This window comes from Rana temporaria, chromosome 4, assembly GCF_905171775.1.
Source record: "Rana temporaria chromosome 4, aRanTem1.1, whole genome shotgun sequence".
Classification (NCBI taxonomy): Eukaryota; Metazoa; Chordata; class Amphibia; order Anura; family Ranidae; genus Rana; species Rana temporaria.
Window position 1 is genome coordinate 251,435,102 of NC_053492.1, and position 14,335 is coordinate 251,449,436.

Sequence of the window (14,335 nt, forward strand, 5' to 3'; positions counted from 1 at the left end):
GGGCTTTTTCGCCCCGGCGCATGCGCAGTTAAATCGGCGCGGGAACGCGCCTGATTTAAATTGTACACTCCCCCTAGCCGCGGAATTTGCATTCCGCCGGGGGGAGTTAGGATCCGACGGTGCAGTTTGCGAGGTAAGTGCTTTATGAATCATGCACTTGCCTCGCTAAATTGCACCGGCGGATCGTAAACCAGGTAGATCTAGCGGATCTAAAGATCCGCAGATCTATATGAATCTGCCCCACTGTGTTTAAATATGGTACAGCGCTAGAAAATTACTAGTGATGATACCCAAAATTTCTATGAAAAAATTGGGAAAATATACAACATATATGTGCAAAATACGTGAATGAAAAACAATATTCCAAAAACAAACATACATGAGATACCAATGGAATCAAAATTAAGCGAAAAGGGGGAGTGTAGCCTCTGGTATTAAAAGTAATATATGATCAGATCTGGGAAGGTCTTTTAGATCTTAACCTGCTTTCTGACCAGACCAATTGCATATAATACTCCTCTAGGTTGGTGGGGCCCCACTTTTCCTTGGACCACGTTAGTCTTCTATTATTATGCCTCGTACTGTTCCCTCCTGCCCACAGTGTGATCGCTTTAGGCGTGGGCGGATGTTGGGTAGAACCCCCGTTGTCTGAGGCGGAGCAGAACTGTTTGAGGTCCATCACGGCTCCCCTTGAACCCTGGCCTGATGTACGTAACGTATCCCTCTTTGAACTACAGGGGGATCCCCAATCGTAGGACTTAGGCTGCATTCACACCTAGACGTTGGCGTTACCAGGCGTTTTTACGCGCGTTTTTTTCGCGCGTTTTGGTGCGCGTTTGCGCGCGTTTGTGCGCGTTTGCGCGCGTTTGAGCAGAGCGACGTCCAGCGTTTTTTTTTGTTTTTTTGACCAATAGTAAAATAGATCACCTCTTTCATCATTTGTTGCTATGTGAAAGGTTTTTTTTTCCTCTTCCTGGGTGATAATTCCTCTTCCGGGTCATCCTTGTGCTTCTGACTCAATTGTGAAAATGAGTGATGACGAGATGGCTTTGTTCATGGCAGCAGCCACTGCTAGCCAATATCTTGTAAACGAGAGGCAGAGAAAAAGGAAGAGGCAACGCAGATTTTGGATACACCCCGTCATTGCTGATCGGGAAGAAAGAGGGCAATTTTGGGTGATGTACCAAGACCTCCGTGACCATGAAGACAAATTTCTGGACTACACCAGAATGTCCATAAAAAGGTTAGTAAAAAATGATCTGGAATCATTTATTTTTTACATTGTACCATTTGGGTTGCCACCTTTTCTTCAAGTCAAACATGTACACTTCTGCGGTGCACAACTATTTTTTTTAATACTATGAACTATACATATATTTTGTTAGTATTTTACATTTCTAATCATATGAATATAATAAAAATAGTCCCCTTTCCATTGCAGTGCACAGAGTTCCCCCTTTACATTAGAGTCCACAGAGTTCCCCCTTTACATTAGAGTCCACAAAGTTCCCCCTTTACATTACAGTGCACAGAGTCCCCCTTTACATTACAGTGCACAGAGTCCCCCTTTACATTACAGTGCACAGAATCCCCCTTTACATTACAGTGCACAGAGTCCCCCTTACATTACAGTGCACAGAATCCCCCTTTACATTACAGTGCACAGAGTCCCCCTTTACATCACAGTCACCCTTTTGCATCTCAACTCCCAGATTTCCCTTTCACTGTATGGGTTAACCAACATAATCTGATTGAAGCGAGACCTCAAGATACTCAGACATAAGGGATGCTCTGTGAACCATGATCTAAGTGGGAAACCGAGATCTCTGATGTACGGAGAGGACTCCAATGTGAGAACTCTGATTTTTCCTAGTGTACTCACCAAGAGGCAGGATAGAGAAAGGGGGTGGGTGCTTCTGTTAGACAGCGATGGAGGGTGAGCTCACTCACCCCTTGGCAGATAGCACATCTCATCCTGGTATATCTGTGGCTGCTGGGTTGTAAGTTTTCATCCCCTGCAGCCATTAACCCTGCCGGAAATCCATATTCTGGTCAGAAAAATCTGTCAGAGTGTCAGGCAGTCTGAAACCCGGACACATGATTCCAAACCCGAACTGTTCTGGTGAATCCCGGAAAGGTGGCAACCCTAGTACCAATCCATTGCCAATTTTAAATTTCATTTTCCTTTACAGCTTTGATGAGTTGCTGGAATTGTTGATCAACAGATTGCAGAGGATGGACACCTACTTCCGCAACTGTATCCCCCCTGTGGAGCGACTTATCATAACACTGAGGTAATTTTTATTTAGCGCTTTGAATGTAATACACTCTATTATATATATATATATATATATATATATATATGTGTAATAAAAACCAAACAAAAATTCTGTAGGAACAAAATTATTTTAATATTTTAATCAACCAAAACATTGGGTCTTTTTTTTTTTATTATGAAAATATACACAAAGTGCACAAATACACAAAATATACAAAAATGTTTTATACATAATCCTTATTTACAATTGCTGTAAATTTGGGGAGGAGTCCTCTTCCCCGTGCGGTGACATGGCGACCGACAGTGCGTGGGCAAAAGGGGGCCAAGTGGAGGTGGTGCTGTCTTCCCCTGACCAATTGGAAGGTGGTGTTGCTTGTGGTGGTGGTGGTGTTCGTGTTGGGGCATTCCTGAAAGTCGATTGTCTCGGTCGATGTGGGTAATGTGATGTAGGTGTAGTCGTTAACGCAGGGTAAGTAGAAGGTGGTGGGTGGTAAGAAGAAAGTGTTGTAGGAGGCAGAGTACTGTATGTGACAGGTGGTGTTGAGAGATGAGGAAAAGGAGAATGAGGGTGGTAAGAAGAAGGTTGTGTATAAGGAAAAGGATTCAGAGAAGTGTGAGTGGAAGGTGTTGGCACAGGAGGTAAATGAGATAGAGTGGTGGTGAAAGGATGGTGCGCAGAAGTCGGTGGTGGTGTTGGTCGAGGAGGTTGGTCGGAAAGCTGTGGTCCTGTCCAAAGGGTAACGGGTGGTGGGGAGAAATGGGTCGTGGGTGGTGTTGGGACATGCTCGGTCCGTTTATTGGCATATGGGCCATAGGGTGGTGGTGGTTCGGATAAATCGTCAGCTTCTGTCGGGGGTATAAATGTCGAGATGTATCTAGCCGTACAGGACAGCACCACCGCTTGCAGATTTGGGGGAACTTTGTCGATTAGTTCCCCCAGACATTTTGCTACATTTTGGCCATACGATCTGTTGCTCATCCGGTCAGACATGTTGGTCATAATGTCCAACATACGATCCAGGGCTGGATCCGGAGCAGGAGCCCTCCTACGCAGAGCACGCGGAGGTCCAATATGCGCAATGTTAACTGGGGGCTGCTCTGCAAGTGGTCTTGTTGCATTAGAAGTTGATGCCTCGGAGTGCTGCGGTTCCGGCTCCAGAGTAGCCATCGCTTGATCCCCCGATGCCACGCTCTCTCTGTCCCCTCTCTCTGCCACGCTCTCTCTGTCCCCTCTCTCTGCCACGCTCTCTCTGTCTACTACAGCTGTGGCAGCCTCGTCCCAGCAGCTTTCAGTACTGAAAAAAGAAATCATGTATTCAAAAATAATTTTAAAACATTTGGTTTACCGAGCAAAGTACAGATAATGGTTTACCTCCCCAAATCCAGCACCGGTCTCAGAAACTCCAATTCCTTTGCATGAACGTATTCTCTCACCGAACATGCTCCACTCCCACTTCGCCGCTGCTCCCGCTGTGCCTTCAGCTGGCGAGCGTAGGCGTCCCTTATACTCTTCCATCTGAGTTTTAGAATTTTCACTGTAAAAAATAAAATAAAATAATATATATTATTTTCTTTGTAGGTATCTATCAACTGGACAATCGATTGCAAGTCTGCATTACTCGTTTCGTATTGGAAGATCTACTGCCAGTTATATAATTCGGGACACCTGCAGTGCCATTTGGGAAGTCCTGAAACCCATTGTGTTTAAAAAACCGGCAGCAGAGGACTGGGAAAAAATTTCCCAAGTATTCTGGGAACGCTGTAACTTTCCGAATTGTCTAGGAGCGATCGATGGGAAACACATCAGAATTGTTAAGCCCATGGCTAGTGGGAGCCAGTATTTCAATTATAAGAAATACTTTTCATTCGTCTTAATGGCTGTGGCTGATGCCAATTATTGCTTTACCTATATTGACATTGGTTCCTATGGAAGTAGTGCAGACTCTGCGATTTTTGGGAACTCCTCTTTTGGGCAATTACTTCGAACAGATGGTCTGGACCTTCCACAAAATAGTCCACTCCCGGGCACAAACGGCCCTCCCCTACCAAGTGTCTTTGTGGGTGATGAGGCTTTTGCTCTGAACACACACCTACTTCGGCCTTATTCAGGACATAATCTGAACGAAGACAAACGCATATTCAACTACCGGCTTAGCAGAGCACGCCGCGTAGTTGAGTGTGCTTTTGGAATTTTGGCGAACAAGTGGAGGGTTCTCCACACACCGATTGTGCTCAACATGCAAAATGCCATTAGTGCTGTAGAAGCGGCGTGTGCCTTGCACAATTTTGTCAGGCAGCGCGATGGTCTAGATTACGAGGAGCCAGTCCATGAGACTCTGGAAAGAGCTCATTGGACTGGTGTACGTGGGAACACACAGGGGACACATGTCCGTGAACAGTATGCGGCATACTTTGTCTCTCCTGAAGGGCAGGTCCCTTGGCAGCTCAATTCCATTTAATTTATTGAACTTTTCAGCTTTTGACACGCTTATTTTGTGAAATATAATCTTTACTATGCTGTTTTGTGGAAAAAAAATAAAAAATGATTCATGTTTTAAGAAGTCTCATTCTAATTTTATTTTGATACAGTTTTATCATTGGGTTCAATAGCCCTATGATATTGTGTGCCATTTTATATTAGTGACATTCTATCTATTGTAAACTTAGTTTATGTATTTATTCTGTGGTCTAATAAAGGGCCTGTAAGTGACCGCCTAGACGTGGGTTGGGGGTCCGATCAGGACCCCCAGGGTACATCCGGGGGTTAAGTGGCTCTATATGTGTCCCCCTGCGTGTCACTTTCTCCTCCTGTGTAAACACAGGAAGAGGGAAGTGATGACACTGACACCAGTACACGTAGGCACAATCCCCTTTTGGATCTCCAATCCACTCCCCCATCCCCTTGTCACAGTATCAATGAATGCAGTGAACATATATTTACTGATCACTGCAGGCAGAGTGTAGGTCCTGTGTAGCCCCCGTCCCCACCTGACGCTGTAGTCGCTAGGTCGATTGAATTTTTTAATTTTTTTAGATTAAAGATGTGTAAAATAATATTTTTTTTGAAAAATGTCACTAAATTTTTGGATTATTAAAAATCACAGAGGGGATCAAATATCACCATTAATAAGCTCTATTTGTGGGAAGAAGAGAACGCAATTTATGTTTATAAGCCATGTCGCATGACCGCACAATAGTCATATTTGTAAAGACACATTTTTAAACTTAACAGCATATTGGTACGGTAATAAATGCCTACTGTAACGACAAACAATCATTCCATTATTTCATTAGTGGCATTTTGTATTTCTGTTATGTTTTTTGATAGAGTTTACCTTTGCTATCATGGGACTTATTTATCCGTGCCCAGTTCTCATAGATTTGGCTCCCAATAGAACACCAAGCGTCCCAACGGGTGGTCCTCATTTTGTAGCCCGGTGCCCTGCTGTCATAAAGACAGGGGTGCTCCTTCACCATCCTGATGAAATTTTCAGGCTCCAGCATCGAAAGGGTTCTATCAAATTCGGCCTCCATTGATAAAAATGTGACTTTTCTTTATTGTAAGTAAAGTAAAATGGTGATTTCACAAGTTCCTGTTAAAAAATATGTCATTTCCTGTTTTGTTTTGGAGCTGTATGGGCGTCAAAACGCGCGTAAAAACGCGCATAAAAACGCTTGCTGTCGCGCGATACGCTCAATTCGCGCGTTTCCCATTACTTTCTATGGTAAAAAAAAACGCGCGGAAACGCCTATGTCGCGCGCTTCGCGCGACAAAAAAAGGTCCGGGACTAGTTTGAGCTTCGCGCGACAGGCGTTCAGGCGTTCAGGCGTTCAGGTGTGAACAGGCACCATAGGAAACAATGTTAAATCTGCCCTCCCGCATTCGTGAGCAGTGCGTTTCAGGCGTAAAAACGCCTAGGTGTGAATGGGGCCTTAGGCCGGTGCCTTTTTCCCCATCGACAGTCTGCCGCTGATTGTATGACAACCTGTATTATCATCACCTTGAAATGTTTCAGTTTGATGTATTGCTTTTCATTTATGTATCACCCTGAAAATCGAAATAAAATATTTTGAAAAAAAAAAAAAGTAATATATGATAAAAACGCACCATCATCCAATTTGATATAGAAGAAGGGGAAGGGGAAGGGCAAAAAGAATAGTTGCTGAGGCTAGACTTGGGAACATGCCCACCCTAGAGTTTTGTGGACTATCTCGGTACATGTGAAGAACAATAAGAGTTGTTAAATAAAAACGGATTTATTACAAAATAAGACATATACAGAACAATCATACAAATCAAGAAATGGCAGGGTCTCTACTAGTTTTGCGTGCTTGCCGCTTCTTCAGGAGAGCCAATCTAAAAAATACATAATGACATAAGAACAAATACAATACAGTTCAGCGGAAAAATAAACAAATGGCATAAAACATATTTATTGGTGGCTTACCCGGTGGGTAATAAAAGCACATGTGGATGCAGGCCGCCCACTAATTCCCCCCGTGGCAGACAAGGGGGATGATGCGTGGTGCTCTAAGTAAAAAGTATAATGGATTGATTAACGCCCAATTATGGGACCAGGATAAGGTAAGAGATAGGGAAGGGAAACATAGGGAAGGAAGTTGAGGGAAAACAATGGAAAAGGGGGAGGGGAGGGAAAGATGGGGGTGAAAAGGAAAGATTGGCTCTCCTAAAGAAGCGGCAAGCCCGCGAAACTCGTAGAGACCCTGCCAATTCTTGATTTGTATGATTGTTCTGTATATGTCTTATTTTGTAATAAATCCCTTTTTATTTAACAACTCTTATTGATCTTCACATGTACCAAGATAGTCCACAAAACTCTAGGGTGGGCATGTTCCCAAGTCTAGCCTCAGCAACTATTCTTTTTGCCCTTACCCTTCCCCTTCTTCTATATCAAATTGGATGATGGTACGTTTTTATCATATATTACTTTTAATACCAGAGGCTACACTCCCCCTTTTCACTTCATATATTGGGTGGATAACACACCCGTTTCTCTTCTCTGAGTGCCTCTACTGTTTAAACTTTCATTACCCACTCTAGCCTAACTATGCTAGTGATTACTCAGTGACATTCAATTGACATGGCCCTTTGCACTGTCTTGGACATTAGATTTCGGGCACTAATTATGCAATATTTTTATTATTTTTATTAATTATGCAATCAATTTCTGCTCAGTATATATGTGTTTACCTTCAACCCATTAATAGCTTGATCACACCTATCTAGTATGATCGATTCAGCTTTATGACTCCTGTGCCTTTAACTAAGGCCTTTTTGTCTCAAACGCATTGGACGTACTCTCCAGTTATACTTTTTACTTAGAGCACCACGCATCATCCCCCTTGTCCGCCACGGGGGGAATTAGTGGGCGGCCTGCATCCACATGTGCTTTTATTACCCACCGGGTAAGCCACCAATAAATATGTTTTATGCCATTTGTTTATTTTTCCCCTGAACTGTATTGTATTTGTTCTTATGTCATTATATATTTTTTAGATTGGCTCTCCTGAAGAAGCGGCAAGCCCGCGAAACTAGTAGAGACCCTGCCAATTCTTGATTTGTATGATTGTTCTGTATATGTCTTATTTTGTAATAAATAGACATATGCACAGAAATTTTGTTAGTTTTTTTTTGTTCTGTTTCGTATCGTTCCGTAGGTTCGTTTCCGTTCGTTTTTTGTAAGACGCCCGTTTTCCTGTTCGTTCCCGTTCGTTTTTCGTACAACGAGATTTTTTCGTATTCCGATAGTTTCGTATTTTCGTTACCGTTTTATTTTCGTTACCGTTTTATTTTCGTACATGCAAGATGGTTCGTTATTCTGTTTAATTCATGTTCGTTACTTGTTAGACAATAATTTTCGTCAATGATTTGCATTCTGTGTTTTGGATTCCTTTTTCTGTTCGTGTTTTCAGTCGTGTGTTCATGTGACATCTGTGACAATTTGTTGTGGATGTCATGTGGGCATGCGGCTGAGGGTGCGAACAGAGAAAGGATTTTCGTCATTTTGTACTTTCGTAAATATATCGCGGGATTCACGGCACTTTCAACACGCGGCTCATCCATATTAACGATTGTTAAGCCCCATACACTTGGTCAGACTTTTTTAACAACAAACATAAAAACGATCGTTTTCCGTTCGTTCTCAGAAAATTTGTTCGCTTTTAAACTCCATCAGAAAACCATTTTTGGGTTCAAAAGTCTGGCCAACTGATCTCCCTTCAGATGAAAATCCACAGAAAAGTTTATTTGGTTTTACTGTATTACTCAGCACAAAAGAGAAGCTGCTTCACTAACTACACTCACTGCCCATTCAAAAAAACGAAAATTACATCTATAACAAAAGATTTGCATTCTGTATTTTGGGTCCTTTTTCTTTTGGTGTTTTCGGTCGTGTGTTCATGTGGCATCTGTGGCAAAAGATTTGCATTCTGTTGAATCCAAAATACGAACAGAGAAGAGGAATTCAAAATGCAGAGTGCGGGTCTTTTGTTATAGATGTCATGTGAACATACGACTGAGGATACGAACAGAAAAAGGATTCAAACAAGATACAGAGTGCAGGTCTTTTGTTGTGGATGTCGTGTGAGCATGCGACTGAGGGTGCGAACAGAGAAGGGATTCAAACAAAATACAGAATGCAAATCTTTTGTTATAGATGTAATTTTCGTTCTTTTGCCGTTTTCGTTTTGTCGTATTTTTGTCGGATCGTTCGTTCGTATTTGCGGTTGTTCGTTATGCGGCTCATTCGTAATCCCGTTGTTTTCGTATTTTGGTGCTTGAATTTTTTCGTATGTACACATTATTCTGCGGGTACAAAAATGAACATTTTCGTACGAAAATAACATTCGTACGAACGGGAATGCACATATCTAGTAATAAATCCCTTTTTATTTAACAACTCTTATTGTTCTTCACATGTACCGATATAGTCCACAAAACTCTAGGGTGGGCATGTTCCCAAGTCTAGCCTCAGCAACTATTCTTTTTGCCCTTACCCTTGCCCTTCTTCCGGAATCAAAATTAAATAATAAACTATTTAAATGCATAAAAAAGTGAACGTGGTAAACCACTGAAAATAATACAAAAATCCCAATATTCCACAACTGAATGTGCATAAGCCAAGGGAATTCTTCATATATATGAACTGTGTGGTAAAGCCAAAAAAAAAAATACACTCCTTCCACCAGGGGGAACACCAAAGTGCTGTTAGTGCAGTCTCCTTACCAGAAGCTGTGACCACAATCACAGCGGTCAGTATGTGCCTGGGGTGTTTAACGTCTCCCTGAAGACTTGTGGTTAAAACTGGACGTATGCAGAAGATCGGATCAATAGTATCTCAGAGAAATAAGAAAAAGAAGATCCATAGTGTATACTGCCATAAAATAGGTTTAATGAAAAAGATCGTATTGCACTTACAAGAGCAAGTAGGGAATGCGCGGTGTATATGGGTACAAATACAACGTTTCTCGGTGTCTCCTCCAAGTAATGTCGTCGGGAACGCAGACCACCCAACGCGTTTCATCACTAGCGGACATCGTCTGGGATTGGCTGCTGCGTGCACAACATCACACATGCCCTTAAATAGCGCCGTGGCGCCATCTTAGATAGGGGCAAAGAGTTGAAAGACTGAACTAAATTATAACAGGCACCCATTTTGAATACGGGATGCCCTAAAGCAAGCGGATATATAGGAAATAAAGGAGACTGCCATCTTGTGGTAAAAAGAAGGAATAACATATAACCAAAATACAATTATAGGAAATATAGGAATATAGGAATATACGGCCAGACTTACAGAGATAAAGGGATTTGGAGGAAAAACCGAGGTACAAATACAAACAGGATAATACTTCTAATGTAATAACTAAAATGTAAAATGCAGCATCTATAGAAGATATTCATATTAAAATTTGAATTTAAATTTTAATATGAATATCTTCTATAGATGCTGCATTTTACATTTCAGTTGTATATTTTTCCAATTATTTCATAGAAATTTTGGGTATCATCAATATTAATTTTCTAGCGCTGTACCTCATATTTTAACACTTTTCCAATTTTGTATCTATTTTTTGGTACTATCAGCAATTTTCCCAATCACTTAATTTAGTTCAGCGCAGAATTTTTTCCAATTCTTTGGTTTGTTATAGATGTAAATCACTCTTCCAGCGTTGCAGTGCCACAAGCACACTGCATGCCTGGCGCACGAGGTGTGACATTGAGGCACACTGATGGCATTCCTGCCCACCCTGCTTTAAGGCAAGGCGGAGGGAGGAAGGAGGCTCACAATGCACATCAGAGCTTCCTGAGGAGATGAAAAAGGGGGGTGGGGAGTGGCTCAGCAAAATCAAACCACAACTCTCAGTCAGCACATGTGAGCTAGATGAAAACATAAAAATAAATAACTAGAGACATGAAAAAATAAGCAGGGAATATCCTACTCTATATTAAGGACCTACTAAATATAATGAATTATATTAACTAGAAAATATATCAGGGATATGCAATTAGCGGACCTCCAGCTGTTGCAAAACTACAAGTACTATCATGCCTCTGCCTCTGGGTGTCTTGCTTATGGCTGTCAGAGTCTTGCTATGCCTAATGGGACTTGTAGTTCTGCAACAGCTGGAGGTCCAATAATTGCATACCCCTGAAATAGATCATAGGGCCAGCTAAGGACAGCCCTGTGTTGTTTGAAAAGATAAAAAAATATAAACAAATGTTTTGTATTTTACTACTGCCATGTGCCTCCATCCCTTTATTGTCATATGTTCTTTTACAGATATAATGGAAGAAGAGCTGTTACAAATTGTCTGAAACAGAAAGAGGCACCTTTTTTCTGTTTCACTTTCCCAGAGTTCTTTCTTCCCTCTTGGAGTGCTACCCTAGTGATCTGAACCAACACCGTTAGGGACATTTTCCCTGGCCTTATGCTGTTATCCAGAAGCACCCTTCATTCACTTATCCTGGTTACAAATTGTCTTAACCTTTGCCTGTTGTATCTAGATAGTTATCTGGCTTCTATGGATCGGATCATGCCAGGTTTTTTTTCAATTTTGGTAGGTTGGTAGGGGTACATTAAAATTGATGTGGATCTGCATCGTTGGACCATGTGGTCACAGGTGGATTTACATAGTGGACATTTTTTGAGTTTTTTTTAACCAGTTTATAACACGTATATGCATATATGCAGGGACAAGGAGGGGGGCCTTAACACCCAGCCACTGCATATATGCGACACTGAGTAGTTCTGGGGCATGATCCATCGGTGACCTCAGAACTGTGACCAAGCTGTCACTGACAGATCACTGTCACATACTTATCATTAGGACATGATAGGACAGGACTGATCAAGAGCCCTTCCTACCAGCCTCAGGTGACATGGTCCATTTAAAGCACTAGCATTCAAAAAAGGTGTGTCCTAATTACTATTTTTTGTTTAAATGGATAGGTAGTCAGCCTTAATCATTCACGTAGAGGGGTGGTATTTGTTGGGCCTCCTTATTGTTAAAAGGGGGCTTCCGGATTCCAGGAAGCCCACTACCCACATATCCAGATAACCACCGGGCCAAGGGTGAAGGAAAGAGGCCCTTGACCTTGTCAACATGGGGGCAAGGTACTTTGCTAAGGCGTCTTCCAGGCAATGTATCCTCACCATGTTGAGGCATGTGGCATGGTATGGTTCAGCTGCATGCTCATCCTCCTTTTCTTGCCTGCCAAGCTGTATGCTCAGTTAAGTGTCTGGTATAGAGTTTGTGTGAAATGCCTATTATTATTATACAGGTTTTATATAGCACCAACAGTTTGCGCAGCGCTTAACAAAATAAAGGCAGACATTACAGTTACATTACAATTTGGTACAAGAGAAATCAGAGGGCCCTGCTCATCAGAGCTTACAATCTAAAAAGGGAGGGTCAATTGATACAAAAGGTAATAGCTGTGGGGGATGAGCTGATGGAGGGAGTAAAACAGTGTTAGTTAAAAGCAAGATAGGCTTCTTTAAAGACAAAAGTTTTCAGGAATCGTCTAAATATAGATAGATTAGGGGACAGTCGGACAGATTGGGGTAGGGAGTTCCAAAGGATGGGAGAAGCTCTGGAGAAATCATGGAGGAAAGCATGGGAGGAGGTGACAAGGGAGCTAGAAAGCAGGAGGTTTTTGGAGGACCGAAGAGAGCGGCTTGGTTGGTATTTTGGGACTAGGTTAGTGATGTAGATGGGGGCTGAGTTGTGGATGGCTGCGTAAATTATTGTTAGTACTTTGAATTTTATTCGTTGGATGAGTGGGAGCCAGTGGAGGGATTGGCAGAGAGGGGTGGAGGACACTGAATGGTTGGTAAGGTGGATGAGTCTTGCAGCGGTATTCATGATGGACTGAAGGGGGGATAGTCTATGTAAAGGTAATCCAATGAGGAGGGAGTTGCAGTAGTCGAGGCGAGAGATGACAATTTTATTTCCCTAGGGTCCACCCTGACATTCCTACCAGACCCTTATCAATGATATGGGTACTGTAAATTATTTTTATGGGGAATCCTATGCTTTTTTTTTGCGTGGGGTCCTCCATTAACATCTTTAACAGAATCTCATCTAGGATAAGTGTCTGGTATATAAGAGGGGAATCCCTTCCATTTGTTTATAAACAAAAGCGGCTTGGAGCCATCATTTATTGAAAATGCAAACAGCATTTTTTGCTTTGTATGTCAGTTTTGCTGTAGAAGGTTGTATACATTGTACAGATGCCTAACTTCACTGGCAGGGTAATGGCACCTCCAGACATGTTATTTAAAGGCATTTTTTTTAATGTTGCCCTTTAAGCATTATTAACCACTTGCCGTCGCCGCACCGTCGAAATACGTCCACAAGGTGGCTCTCCTAGGCGAGAGCACGTAATATGACGTCCTGCATATTAGCCGCCACTAGGGGCGCACGCGCGCCGCCAGAGGCGCGCGCGCGCACCCCCCGCTCGCCCACGACTCCCGTGCGTGTGCCCGGCGGGCGCGATCGCCGCCGGGCACACGCGATCGCTCGGTACAGAGCGGGGAACGGGAGCTGTGTGTGTAAACACACAGCTCTCGTTCCTGTCAGCAGGGGAAATGCTGATTTTCTGTTCATACAATGTATGAACAGAAGATCAGTGTTTCCCCTAGTGAGGCCACCCCCCCCCCCACAGTAAGAACACACCCAGGCATACTTAACCCCTTCCCCGCCCCCTAGTGTTAACCCCTTCACTGCCAGTGGCATTTTTATAGTAATCTAATGCATTTTTATAGCACTGATCGCTATAAAAATGCCAATGGTCCCAAAAATGTGTCAAAAATGTCCGAAGTGTCCGCCATAATGTCGCAATACCGAAAAAAAAATCGCTGATCGCCGCCATTACTAGTAAAAAAAAATATTAATAAAAATGCCATAAAAATACCCCCTATTTTGTAAACGCTATAACTTTTGCGCAAACCAATCAATAAACGCTTATTGCGATTTTTTTTTACGAAAAATATGTAGAAGAATACGTATCGGCCTAAACTGAGGAAAAAAAATGTTTTTTTATATATTTTTGGGGGATATTTATTACAGCAAAAAGTAAAAAATATTCATTTTTTTCAAAATTGTCGTTCTATTTTTGTTTATAGCGCAAAAAATAAAAAACGCAGAGGTGATCAAATACCACCAAAAGAAAGCTCTATTTGTGGGAAAAAAAGGACGCCAATTTTGTTTGGGAGCCACGTCGCACGACCGCGCAATTGTCTGTTAAAGCAACGCAGTCCCGAATCGCAAAAAGTACTCTGGTCTTTGGGCAGCAATATGGTCCGGGGGGTAAGTGGTTAAAGCAGTAGTAATCACTGCCTGGACACTTTTACCTACAGGTAAGCTTATAATAAAGCTCACCTGTGGGTACAAGGGATATCTCCTAAACATGCACCATTTAGGAGATATTCACTGTTTCTGTAGCTGGTGATGTCACCTGTGCATGTGCTCTGAGGGGATGGCATACTCATGAATTCAGAGCTCTTTGAGGTTTAAAACGTCGTTAAAAAA

At 42.3% G+C, this 14,335-nt stretch overlaps 1 protein-coding gene across 1 annotated transcript; it reads right to left on the reverse strand.

The window, feature by feature from the left end:
• Window positions 1-2,453: 2,453 nt before the first annotated feature.
• LOC120937133 (extensin-like) lies at window positions 2,454-3,907 on the reverse strand. The gene is made up of 2 exons (XM_040350134.1): window positions 3,651-3,907; window positions 2,454-3,573 (listed from the first exon to the last, which is right to left on the reverse strand). The coding sequence occupies exon 2, from the start codon at window positions 3,444-3,446 to the stop codon at window positions 2,520-2,522; it is 927 nt and encodes a 308-aa protein (XP_040206068.1). The 5' UTR covers window positions 3,447-3,573; window positions 3,651-3,907; the 3' UTR covers window positions 2,454-2,519.
• Window positions 3,908-14,335: the final 10,428 nt, after the last annotated feature.